The following is a 12773-nucleotide window of genomic DNA, read 5'->3' as shown; positions in this document are numbered from 1 at the left end:
GATGGGCTTTCAGAAAATCAGTGGCGGATAGTGCAGGTGTCAGCTGTGATCGTTCTCGTGTGTCAAACTGCTTATGTGTCCCATCACCAGGTCGGTCAATAATGCAGACGGTGTCGACGCATCAGTGATATCTAACGTGCCTGCCTGGACTACCTGATCTCCTTTGAACGACAAGCCCAGAACGTTTCGTCATAGAAGCTTCCATGTCTTAATCTCAGAATAAATCTCCCTCTAACAGAAGGTGTTACTTGTGACGAGGAGTAAATCAAGAAATGTTTCCTCTGGTCACAACTATAGCACTGGATTGTCCAGGCTGATGTACTCTGTGACACACAGTCAGTCATATTCGCTAGGGGAAGGAGAGGATTGGGATACTGTTTTTTTGTTGGGCAGTGTACCATGTTCCGCCGAGTTCTCTTTATTCGTTCCTGAATTGCTACAGTTCTCATGATTGACTGTTGACAAGATAATACGAAAATTTTATTTACCAGTCGATTCCACAAGTCCTCTAAGGACTGCTGTTCATTATGTTCCCATCCAGCTTTGCGATACTTCCTTTCGGAGAGTTGAACGAAACATAATGCCGGCCGGAATCTTGTGCTTACATACATGAAATTCGTCATTTCGGGGAATTTAACATCGGAACGAAACGGATTGAAGAAAATTTATTTATTTTGTTTGATTGTTCACTTTGTTGGTGTCATGTATGGACCGATGGTTGGGTCGCAGCATACCGTTTTTCCCACCCGTCAGGTTCTTGTATCCTTAAGGGCTAGTAGTTGACGGCGTACTTCCTCGTGCACCAGTCTTGTTTGCTACGTAATCACAGATGTTCGAATGTCCATATCGGAAGCGGACCAACCATGGAAGCAATGGGTGTTACACACAACGTCTAAGAGAGTGCTGTTTTCCGTGTCTAATTTGGAGTGCTACAAACAGACAGTCGGTCAGTCTTTCACCTGGCAGAGGGAGATGAACTGCCATGCCGAACGAAAGTTGCACGAGGGCTGGGCTACTCTCAGGTTTCCCAAACCTAGACACAGGAGTCGAGAGGCAGAGGTCGGGTTCGAACCACGAACCTTGCGGTCAGTAAATTCGCGCTCTAACCAATTGGGCCATCTCGCACACGGATAGGCCGCATCCATCGTCCGACACTCCCGACCGATGATATCAGTGGGAGATGAAGTTAGTTACAAAAACGTTTAGGCTACGTCGCCATGCATGATGGGGTCCACGCGATCCCCCATGTGCATTGATGGAGATTCTGCAAGATATGGCTACTATTCGATGCTACTGGTTTGTCCGCTGTCATTTTCTATCCATATTACCTGAATGAGTGTCTGGAGGAGAAGGCACGTCGGAATGATTGTGACATGCTTTTTTATTTTATTCTTTTCGTCACAATAAATGTTTCAAATAAATGATAGTAAGGCAGTGAAGCATCAGTGCTGAACACGGATGTTATACTATCGATGGTGACGATGAGTTACCATGAAGGTTCTGTGCACAGGTGAAGAACGTAGTAGAACGGGTCATTTGTAAATCTGTGCACAGTCAACGGATTAATGGAGAAACTTTTTAGAAACTAGCCGGACAAATAGAAGAAAGCTGCCAGAATATACTCACCCCATTAGAAAACCATCGAACGCAGCCGCAAAGCTGCACGAACTGTAGAGAGCTTCGTCGTTCTCTTCGAATCCTTGCATTGTTTGGAGGTAGCTGAGTACACTGTTCGGAGGAGTTTCCGTCTCGAACACGAAATTCGTGATACTGGAGCGCTCATTCCCATTCCATTGTTGGGCCCCACTGGACCGATCGATCGCAGCAATCGCTTTGTTGGCTAGGCCTACTATTCGTTGAAGGTGAACCATTTGTGCGGCGCGACGGGCGAGAACAAAGTACCAGCGCGCCAAAGAGTTCTTCGACGGTATTGCGGATAGCACACAACCTAGGTTATAGCACGCTTGAGCCTCTCCCTCGTACATGGATTTTCGTCCTAAAACAAGCGTCGATCGATAAATGGGTGCATATAGGAGGTGGCTAATCAAAAGCGTGGTGAGTTGGATGCCCGATGCGACTTCCTTTTCAAATAAAATCAATAGAATCAGTACAGTTTGTTTGCGTGGACTGTGTAGACTCGGAGATTCAAAATCCAGGTTGCCGTTTCAAATTGAGCGGACGAGTGATTTTCAGGAGAACCTAATCTTACTCTGTTTGGTTGGACATGCTCCATTTGACTATTGTTTGTGGAGTGTGCGATTCTAAATGCGACACGAGTAATTTATTGGGATTTCTAAGGCGCTGAGTATATTAGATCCGTTTGAGAAGGGAATGGCATGGTACACTCCATCACACATTTTTTGCTTCCGATGAGTAGTTAATGCTGCAATTCTGTTCACAATTGTCAAGCGCTATCAGCGCAATTGAGTTCAGATATGCTGATGACGTAGTGGTTGATCGTAGCTATTGTGTGTCTGGAAGAAACTTGCAGTCACAAACTGTACTCACTGCCTGATGTTGGGTGGCTAGGCGAACGCTATTTGACCATCTTTGTCTCTAATTGACAATAAATTGCTCTCTCGATTCCGCTTCACTCACTACGTACCCATTAGTCTGTCGCCTTTGTAAGTGCCCTCTCTCCAAGAATTGTACTATGAAATACCGGAGCTACTCGGTCGTTTATCCATCGCGCACATACAAGTGATCTTTGGTAGCGTACAGAGTTTGTTGAAACTGTGAATGCCTCCCGTTTTCCTCAATGTCGTGCATTGGTCTGTTAGCGCTGGCGTTCCTCCAACTAGTTTTATGGTTGCATTATCCTGTCCCAGAAGCCCTTGAGAAATATCGTTCCGTTGTTATCAGGTTGCTAAAACACCTTTTGGGGGTACGGTAGAATCTCATGTAATGTCCCCGATTGACTTGGCAAACATTTTAACGCTAGTCGCTGTATCAACCAACAGCTTTCCGACGTTTTTATCTGTCAATAACTGCAGCCGACTCTGCTTGATATCACTCTAACAAATACCAACATTTGTCCGCAAGAAAGTCCAGACACCATAGTTCAGTGGTACCTTATTTGATCAGTTTCCTCACTCAAAGTTCTGACCCACGGGGCAGTGGGAGCATTGCCCAAATCTTGTAGGAACACTGGATCAGCAATGCTGAAGCACATCGAATGGTATTCGGGAGAAATAACTCACCCTCGATAGATGAACTGATCACACTGCATAGGCTGCGCTGGTTTGGCCACGTGCTGCGTATGCCAGTCGACCGACTTCCTCGAAAGGCTCTTTTCGCACAACCATGTGAAGGGTGGAAGAAAGCCAGAGGCGGTCAAACAATGATTTGGCAGCGAAGTATGAAAGCCATTACCAGCAAACTTAGCTGCGCTGGTCACTGCCGTCTTCCTGGATGGGGACCCTGAGACAGTTGGAGACATTGTCAGACATGGTCCAGTCGCGCCTTCAATGGTGCTCGTGCATCCAAGCTATTGCCTAATTCATAACTCCTTTTCCAACCCCCCTACCCCACTTGACAGCCCACTGACAGTGCTGGATTTGTGCACCAATTTATCAGCTCCCGCCTGAAATGCGCAGCTACCTACATCCCCGCCTCCCGAAATCATCGGTGGACGAAACTGCGGCAGCTATAACCACTGTACGACGAGTACGCGGTTATTTCACCTGACGATGATGATGATGATTAGTTTTGTAGTTAATCCCACTAACCTGTGTATCAGCCTCACTTCTCTACTTGTGTAAGGTATGTGTTGATGAGGAGTTTTGCGTTGGTCGAATGATTTTCTCACTAATTGCGTGATAACATTGTAATTCTACATGCTGAAAAGTTGACCTAAGAGAATGAAGCTATAATTTACTAGACACGAGGTGATTTCATTTCAACTGCCTTCCTTCCGAATCGGAGAGTCATATTCAATTCGGGCTGATAAGCTTTGCTGTGTGAGTCTGGACATCGGACATTTGTCGTGAAAGGTGAGCGTGCACCTACTGCTCAACCAGTGTCTGCCAGATAAAACTTGGTTCACTCCATGTAAAACGCTTCTGGCTTAAATGTTTTATTTGAAGCGCGGTCCTTCAAACGACGGCACGCTAAGTGACTTCAGTTTGTTGGTCGAATGAACTTACTGCCAGTCAGGAGTGCCAAGGAATCCGCTGGATATTTCCTAAATTAGTGACAACTCTATCATCTCCTTCAGCTTACAGGTATTCGCTTTCGAGTTTTTCAGCTCAACGTTTTGTTGCTCCAGACTCGAGCGTGAAACGCGCAACTCAAATTCTTGCCCTACGGAGATACACCCTAACATCTAAACAGTCCATGCTGATACATTTCGCAGCTGCTGTGAACGGATTGCATGGTTTTGAACTTCCATGTGGTAGCCACTGTAGTTTTCTCCGGACTTTTGAAATTAATTGATATCTTTGTTTTAGTACGTACACTTATTCATCCATCGAGCTAGAAGTTAGACAGGAAACCAAATGGTGTTCATTCGTAATGACTTTTATGGAGTGCCACTTACTATCAGTTTGGGTCGAAAAGCAGTCACACAGCGAATAAGACCATTGTATTTCGTCGGCATCTACCCTCCCTATCTAATATCTCACAGCACTGCGTGCCTTCTCTTCAGCCTTTCAAAAGATTTCTGGCTACTGATCGTTATATGCTTCAGTTTTAGGCCAAAACGTGGACGACCTTCCATGAGGTTATCTGAAGTAATGTGTTCCCAGCTGCATTAAACTAATTGGTAGAAAAAGAAAATAGCGTCCAGTGATGTGGAACGGAGTCTTTGACATTGCTGCGGACTGTTAGAGCAGAGGGATTACATAGGGTTGCAAATCGGATCAGTTGGGTTATTCGTTGGCGCAGCGCAGACATTCCTTGTCCCAAGGAAGATCAATACGAGATAACTGAAGATTTAGTTGAAGGTGCCTATGAGATTTGTACAAGTCGCATTTACAGGATTGTTGCTTAGAAAGTCCTCCGGCTTCCCTGATACTATTATTTTGGTGAGTCCTCACCATCCTGGGGGAACGGCGGGTCTCCAGTCTCGATCCTATTAGAGCTTATCATCAGTGCATATCCCTTGCTGTGCGGGAGTTTGCACTACTCCAACAGCTCACGCTAGACGCACCTGAATTATCAAGTCTGAATGGGCTCGAACTATGCGATCGATTGTCCGCATCACGTACAACATTTGGCGACATTAGCTTTTGGGATACCAAATGTGTCCACTCCGGAGTTCTCCATTATTTGAGACTACAAACTTCGGTGTTCCTACGCCCAGTTAAGTAACCGATAACAATGATGATAAGCTGATACGCTTTCTCCTATCTCTGTGATAAATCTCTTTCAAATACATTTAAAGTTCTCACCCTCCTGGGGGAACGAGGGGTCTCCAGTCTCGATCCTATTAGAGCTCATCATCAGTGCATATCCCTTGCTGTGCGGGAGTTTGCACTACTCCAACAGCTCACGCTAGACGCACCTGAATTATCAAGTCTGAATGGGCTCGAACTATGCGATCGATTGTCCGCATCACGTACAACATTTGGCGACATTAGCTTTTGGGATACCAAATGTGTCCACTCCGGAGTTCTCCATTATTTGAGACTACAAACTTCGGTGTTCCTACGCCCAGTTAAGTAACCGATAACAATGATCAGCTGATACGCTTTCTCCTATCTCTGTGATAAATCTCTTTCAAATACATTTAAGTTATCCGAATCGTTGAAATTCGGCTTCCCGTTATTGATTTACCTTCATATTGGCCGCAAGCTGACACGAATAATTATTCCCGGTGTATGGGATTTTCCTAGATCCGTTATTTTTATTTTTTCTCTTATCCGTTATTGTTGCATCCGGCCGCTTTGTGCCAACGATGTGACTAGATGTTCATCGTGCCAGCTTCTAGTGATTGTTATTTGTAAGAGAGCTTTACCTTTCCAGTCCATCAGAATCGCCATTTACAAAAAATTGACAGTCAACTGTTTCATTTAAATCCGCTAGCTAAAACTCCATTCGCTAAAGATTTCCAGTCATCCCTGTGAGACAAGACAGGTTCAGCATTATTTGATTGGTTGAGATCTATTACGAAGGGAGTTTTGTGACCGGTGTCACGCAGTCCGGTTGTTTTGATGTGGAATTTCAGTGCCCGCTAGATGTAGATACTGGTGTGACTGTGGATACTACTGATAGGGCATATGAGTAGTATGTTTCTCGTAAATTCGCTCCGCGTCTCTCGGAAAGTGAGATCTATCACGGACTTTGTGGAGTCGCAGTTGCTTGCACTTGAGCGACAGTCGAGAAAATCCAGGAACGTTCAGGAAGATGCGTTCAAGGAGAAGATGGATATTCGGTTTCTGTAAACGGGATGCATATGGGACTTTTGCTTCCCTGTCCAATAGTCTGTAACTGTTCATTTGGCGTTTTCTAATAAATAATTCCACAGTGAGGCCCTTTTCCCTTTCACTGGTAACAGAACTACAAGCGAAAAATCAGATAACCGCCTAATTATTTCGTGAAACGTAAGAAGCGTTTCTCGAACGTCCGCATTGCTAATCAGCACCATCCAGGATGAGACAGCTGTTCACTACTTCACTGTCTGTGACCAGGTACAGCCTTTTCACAACCACAATTAATATGCTTGAACCAAACGATCTACCACACAAGCGGAATCCGATCAGATGGGATTAAAACAACTTACTGTACAGCTTTAGTGCTGTAATGAGCGCTTCTACGGCTAGTTCACGCCTTCCCATTGCCGAATACGCCGTCCCCAAATTTTGCCACAAGGATGCTCTTGTGTTAGGTGAATAGTGAACTATGCAATTCAAAGCGGTTTGAAAAGCGTTCAGAGCCTTCAAGTAATCTCCGGTCCTCATGTAAACCAAACCGATTCCATTGAGAAGGGCACCTAGGGAAGGGAAACACAAAAACCTCATTTGTTGTCACTTCACAGTTTTACTGAAACGCCTGTAGGTTTTCTGCAAAATGAAATCATTTCAACAGTATGTAATGATCCAAGAAAGGGAATAAATTGTTCAACGAGTACACGCCGCATCTAAAATGCCGTTAGTACAGTAAAGAACGGGTGGCGACATATCCTGTCTAATTGCGGGTTAATCATGGTGATTTTCAGCCTGTTGCGTCCGAAAGGAGGAAACTTCTGTACTGTGCTTTTCACCATTGATTAGCTTCGCTTGCAAGGCAAAAGTCCGATCGGAATGGCGCGAACCAAGAAAGCTAAGACGTTTCCAAACTGTACCGACACACTGGACAAAATCTGCTATGCGGCTGTTCAGGGAAGGAACATAGCTCTACGCTGTGAAATGCTGTCCTTGTGTTTTTTCACTAGTTAGATTAGGCGGCGGATTTTCAGCTAGCTTATGAGTAGAACATTACAAAGATATACGTGTATCGCGAATATCTCGAATATCGTAGCGACTGAAACATGAGGCGGCATGGTGCAGCACATTCAGTTGCCTGAGAACATCATAAACGAGAGATTCAGCTGGGTTCCAGGTGAGTCTCTCGGAAAACCAAATTAGTTTGCAAATGAGTGTATATTCGCTAAGATTAGAACAGCATTACGCACGCTTTGACTTTGTCTTATGTATTTTTATCTCAGTCTAACTTGTTGCAGTGATGTATTAGATTCCAGAGTGGGCACTAACCGCAGCCAAATTCTCGAATTTCATTTATCTTCCTGGGAATTGACGACAAACAAGTTTAAAACACCATCATAGTGTTCCGTTTGTGTTCCCCGCAATGCATTTCCAGTTATAGAGTGTCGATTAATGAAGCACTTCCAGACCGGCAGTTCAACAACGTGTTTTGTTGAGGTTGTATTGAATGCCGCACATGTTTTCAGCTACGGGGTTAGTTAACTCGCGGAGGTCCTCATCCTAGTGCACAATGTTGGATAGTTAAGCCTCTCCAGAGCGGCCACCTGGTTGATCCGGTCGGAACGGTCACGGACACTCGTCCGTCTAGGTTATCAATCCGGACGAGCTATAGGTCGATGGATGTTCGGAGCACGCTATGCAACTGGTCTTTATCTAAACGGCGTCTGAACTGGAGATCTTCGGCCTTGAATGGATTTTAGACTCCTAATTCATTGTTTTTTGTTGAGTCAGACGGTCCTAGTTGAAGGCATCTGGTGGGAAATCCCAAGTCAATCGTCCTCATCGGTCCAAACATTCTGGATGCGTCCTGTCCACACGAGAAGATGCACTTAGTCTCGTAATTTCACTCAGTGCCACGAAATTCTGGCTACCACTTGGCGCTACTACAGACAGTCAGATTACTTTTTAGACACAACACGCTTCTGCTCCAAATTCCATATAAATTTATAGTTCATCGAGCTATTCCACTTTTTGGTCCTTCCAGAGAGGAAATTAAAAGAGATTTCGTCAAACCAGCCATTTTCTGCAACCCATCCGACAAACAAGGTTTGTCCAAGAATTAAAAAAACCCTACATGCCGATTCCCGTTAAAAATTCAAGACTTAACGACAGTTCTTAAGCTGTGTCCTTGATCCGCTATTCACGGTCTGCATCTGTCTTGAAACTCTGGAGACTTGGGATTTGACATCACACTAATTATCTCCGCACAACCTGGTTTAGCTTACTGAATCCCAGGAAGTTTATACTTTGTCCTTTTAGATGCCTTCATCAAAAATGGCATCAAAAATTCTTCTAACCACGTCGTTAAGGCTGTTTTATGGAACCATCTCATCCAAAGAAGAGTTTGGCTAAAATTTGTCCGCATTCTGTACACGTTCGATGTGAATACGTCTGCGCAAGTACAGCAATACGGCGTTTAGCCGTTTCAAGCGGACCTGAAACGTTTGTCTAATATTTACGTTCAGATTTGTTTGTTTTTCTTCTATCGAGTACACCCTCAACAAACTGTCTGATAATTTCACACATGGCAGTGTCTATAAAGTGGCTGAAAATTTGGAGTGAATGTAGGCTGGAGGTTGTGCATTAGTGAAGCAATTCCCAACAGCGGCAATAAAATCTCCGTTTCACTTCTTCGAACCGACTGGTTGGCTGTGGGCGGAAGTTCTTCGGCCTTCAGTACACCGAAAGAAATTAACGCTTGCGAGAAATACACTCATTTGTAGATGGATTCGGTTTTCACGAGAGACTCAACTGAATCTCTCGTTTATGATATCCTGCAATGGGAATGTGTTGCACACAGACCGCCTCATGTTTCAATTGGCACGATATTCGAGATATCTCAGGATATTTTCATGAAGGAAACTACTCACAAGGTTGCTGAAGACCCTTAGACAGTCCACGACCGGTTTCGCTCTTCTTGGGGCTCATCAGGTAGGCGCAGTCCCCGAGTTTCCGTCAACCTCATGATCTACTTGAACCCAAATTGCACTGTTTNCTACCTGATGAGCCCCAAGAAGGGGGAAAACGGTCGTGGGCTGTCAAAGAATTTTCAGAAAACTTGCGAGTAATTTCCCCTATGAAATTAACGTTTGTTCAGATGTTTCCGCTAACAGACTGGAGGTTCATACATCATTCAACAACACTCAGGATTAGTAAAGCTCCACCAGGTCACACGTCAGCTTATCTAAACGCCTCAGTTTCCCAGGGCACGTGATGCAGCCTTGGAAGGGCAGCAATAGAGGACCAAATGAACGAAGTCAGCGTGAAGACCCTACGCACAAAATAGAATACATTAATAAGTGATCAAAACTGCGACCAACTTCCCTGATGATTGCACTTGCACCGCCTAACGGTTTGAACGAGTTCTGACTAATTCTGGCACCAGCATGAATGGAAGAACCATCAAACGGACCGGATAAATTAGTTAATATGATTTTGTTTGGTCATCGTCAAAACTCTGCGTTTCCTTGATCTGTTAAAACTTAGAGAATCCAACTCCATCACTGACATCGGTTCATATAGTTTTAGCTAGTGAGAAAGGGATGGCAATAAGCCATTTTTTCATGCCGGTGCGCATGCTGACGAGGACTTTTGAAGAACGATATAACAGATTCTACTCTGCTGAGGGTAGTGCTGTTAATTGCAGACTGTAGTTCATTTCTGATTAAACTGATGCGTGGAGAAAACTGTGTATGGTGTTTTGACTGCTTTGACGTGCTATATTCTTGTTTAAGGATGAAATTTTATTGCCTTACCAGCTGCAACATCATCACTGTTTGAAGGATTGAAAGTTCGACTTTAAGGACTTCGGTCGTTTAAATGAAAGTCCCATAATGGTCTTATTAATAAAGGGAAGAATTTGAGTAGAAGTGACCTAGATTTCCCCCCAGGCTGCTGCCGTAAGCTTAACCATCAAAATCAACCTTCTAAGCAGATTTTCATTTTTTATCCACTAGAAAGTTTTATAACGATTATCTGACTCACAATGGAGAAAGCTATCGATAAGTTCGAGAGAGTTATGTGGGTATCGTGAGGAGATTGTGGAACTAAAATTGGGGTTCCACTTTGTGAGCAAAGCCAATCTATGGTGAAAAGCCCAGAAGCATTGTAGAACTATTTCATCCTCATTGGAAATCAGCAGCAGCGCGCATCCCAAGAATCTCTGGAGAGACCTCTGTCAAAGTAAAACTTGGAAAACTTTGTCATGGTTTTCAGTGCATGTTTCTGGAAGACTAGCTTGGAATTTCGGTATGAACCGGATGGATATCACGTGATGTTCACGGACGCAATGAGCGATCAAGACTAAAGCCTTATGGCCCCAATACAGAAGGATAGAGGCATCCGTTAGAGTGTTCTGTGTGTATATCCACCAAAAGGATTGCATTCCAGAATGGCCTACAAAGCTATTGGGGTGAAATAGTCTTAATAAGCCGGCAATGCTCATTGATATTCCTCTCGATAGAACACTACTTTGAAGTAGTCCCATGGTTTTGCCACAAATATTTTTTCACTGTGTGATTTATATTGTCAGTTTATCAGAATGATGCTGTTGCAAACTGTTGATCAGTTTTGCGAGGAAAGTTTTCGCTTGAACGGAGGTTATTCACCATAACTGTACTTTCGATGAAAGAGTAAGGGTTCTACTACGGGTTTCCACATCATGTGAAACTCCAAAAATCGCTCCGTGGGAGCATGAAATCATAATAAAACACCGGGAAATATCAAAAATTGATGTCTGATGCTAAATCATCGACACGCTATATTCGCTAAAGAATAAACGCTCATAAGAATCAAAATCGACTTTCTAGTTATATCGTTTCGGTTAAAATGGAACCCAAGCTTTACAAGAGGGGGAAGAGACATTTCCAACAATGACACGGGCCGCCCAACGGTGGTCGTGCGTTTTGTTAGAACAGATGGTGCCTTACCCATTGCAGTTAAATTTTTCTTAAGTTATATAGTACACCCGGTTAACGGAGTGACGAGAAAGTTCATCGAAAATCTGTGGTAGTAGAGCAGTTCGTCTGTAGTAACTCACAGAAAAGAGAACACCGAACGAATGGTTCTGAAATTTCCACGGTACATTGAAAATCTTAGTGAAATTATCGGCGTTTAGGAACTTTACACCGAATATTTCATTCATATATGCCTTTCGGCATGTGCAAGCGCTGTGTTTCGCGACCGAATTACTCACCTGCGCATTCACTGGTGTACCACCTAAAATTTTTATTTTCGATTACTGCTGTTTGTCGACTTCTCTGAAGGCACAGCCAAAAACATGTGGTTTTTCGTCGCTTCAAGAGGGTGCAGTCTGCTCTTCCTTTCCTGGTGGTTTGCTCTTCAAATACTTTGTTTGAAGTTCACTTCGTGCAAGTACTTTTATAAATTTACTTCGGGTACACAAAGAGTCAAAAAATATCACTTTCCAAATGCCATGGCATTTCGTGAATAAACTTAACAGTATTGGCTTACTCTTAAGTGACAGAGAATCTACTCTGAAAACTTAATTTTAGCACCGAAGTCGAATGCGGGTTCCAGTCCTACCCTAAAGACTCTCTATTAGTGCTTCCATTCTATGTATTTATCTGATTCAGCTGCATTGCAGATACTATGGAATTTGTTATATAGGAAGATGGTCACTGGCTTCACTGTTACAGCACCACGTAGAGTAAACATAGCAGAACTATGGCACAAATCATAGCTAAATCAATACACATTACCTTTATACTGGCCACTTTCTTGAGATTCAGCAGTCCGATGCAGGTCTGCAAGAATCTCATTTAGGTTTGTGTCACCATGAAGACAGCATGCATGATGAAGTACCCGTCTTGCGCAAACAAAACTCAGCTTTTGTTCGTCGTAGGCTCTGGCCAACCGCATGGCATGCACCCAAGATTCCAGTACAGAGACATTTGACTGTCCACAGAATTCTTTTAACCACGCGATTCTTACAGCAGTGCTAACTTTTGCACTTTTGTGCGCATCCGTGTCCTCGTTAGTTTTGGCTTTCAGAAGGAAAAGACAACTTTCAAGGCTTTGAATCGCGTTTTCCCACTGTCTTCTTTCTTCGTACTGGCCGGCTTTTTGGAGCAGCAGATCGATTTCTTGAAAATACTGCTGATCGCCAGATTGGGCGTCACCAAGCTTTGGACAGGGTTCAATCGTCCTTATGGGTTTCTGTGGGATTGTCAAGTCGCAGTTGTTTGAAACATCAGCCTTATCAGGTGGAGTTGTGTTGTACTGCGTGTTCGTGTCTTCCGTCCGATCGCCAGATGATAGTGCCTCTTTAGGCAGTTTTCTGGGGCAGATCATCCCACAGCCCTGTAAAAAACACGTAAATCGTATGCCCAT

At 43.9% G+C, this 12773-nt stretch overlaps 1 protein-coding gene across 1 annotated transcript in view; it reads right to left on the bottom strand.

Moving 5' to 3' along the window:
• The window catches only part of T265_06092 (hypothetical protein), a gene marked incomplete at both ends in the record, with an annotated part of 19987 nt that extends 7214 nt beyond the window's left edge, over nucleotides 1–12773 (bottom strand). The window contains 3 exons of the mRNA XM_009171270.1: nucleotides 1627–1996; nucleotides 6722–6931; nucleotides 12143–12773. Of these exons, the coding sequence (XP_009169534.1) occupies nucleotides 1627–1996; nucleotides 6722–6931; nucleotides 12143–12773 (1211 nt within the window). The remainder of the gene's footprint in view (nucleotides 1–1626; nucleotides 1997–6721; nucleotides 6932–12142) is intronic.

Source organism: Opisthorchis viverrini (genome assembly GCF_000715545.1).
Source record: "Opisthorchis viverrini unplaced genomic scaffold opera_v5_134, whole genome shotgun sequence".
NCBI classification, from domain to species: Eukaryota; Metazoa; Platyhelminthes; class Trematoda; order Opisthorchiida; family Opisthorchiidae; genus Opisthorchis; species Opisthorchis viverrini.
This window is presented reverse-complemented; position numbering and strand designations above follow the sequence as displayed.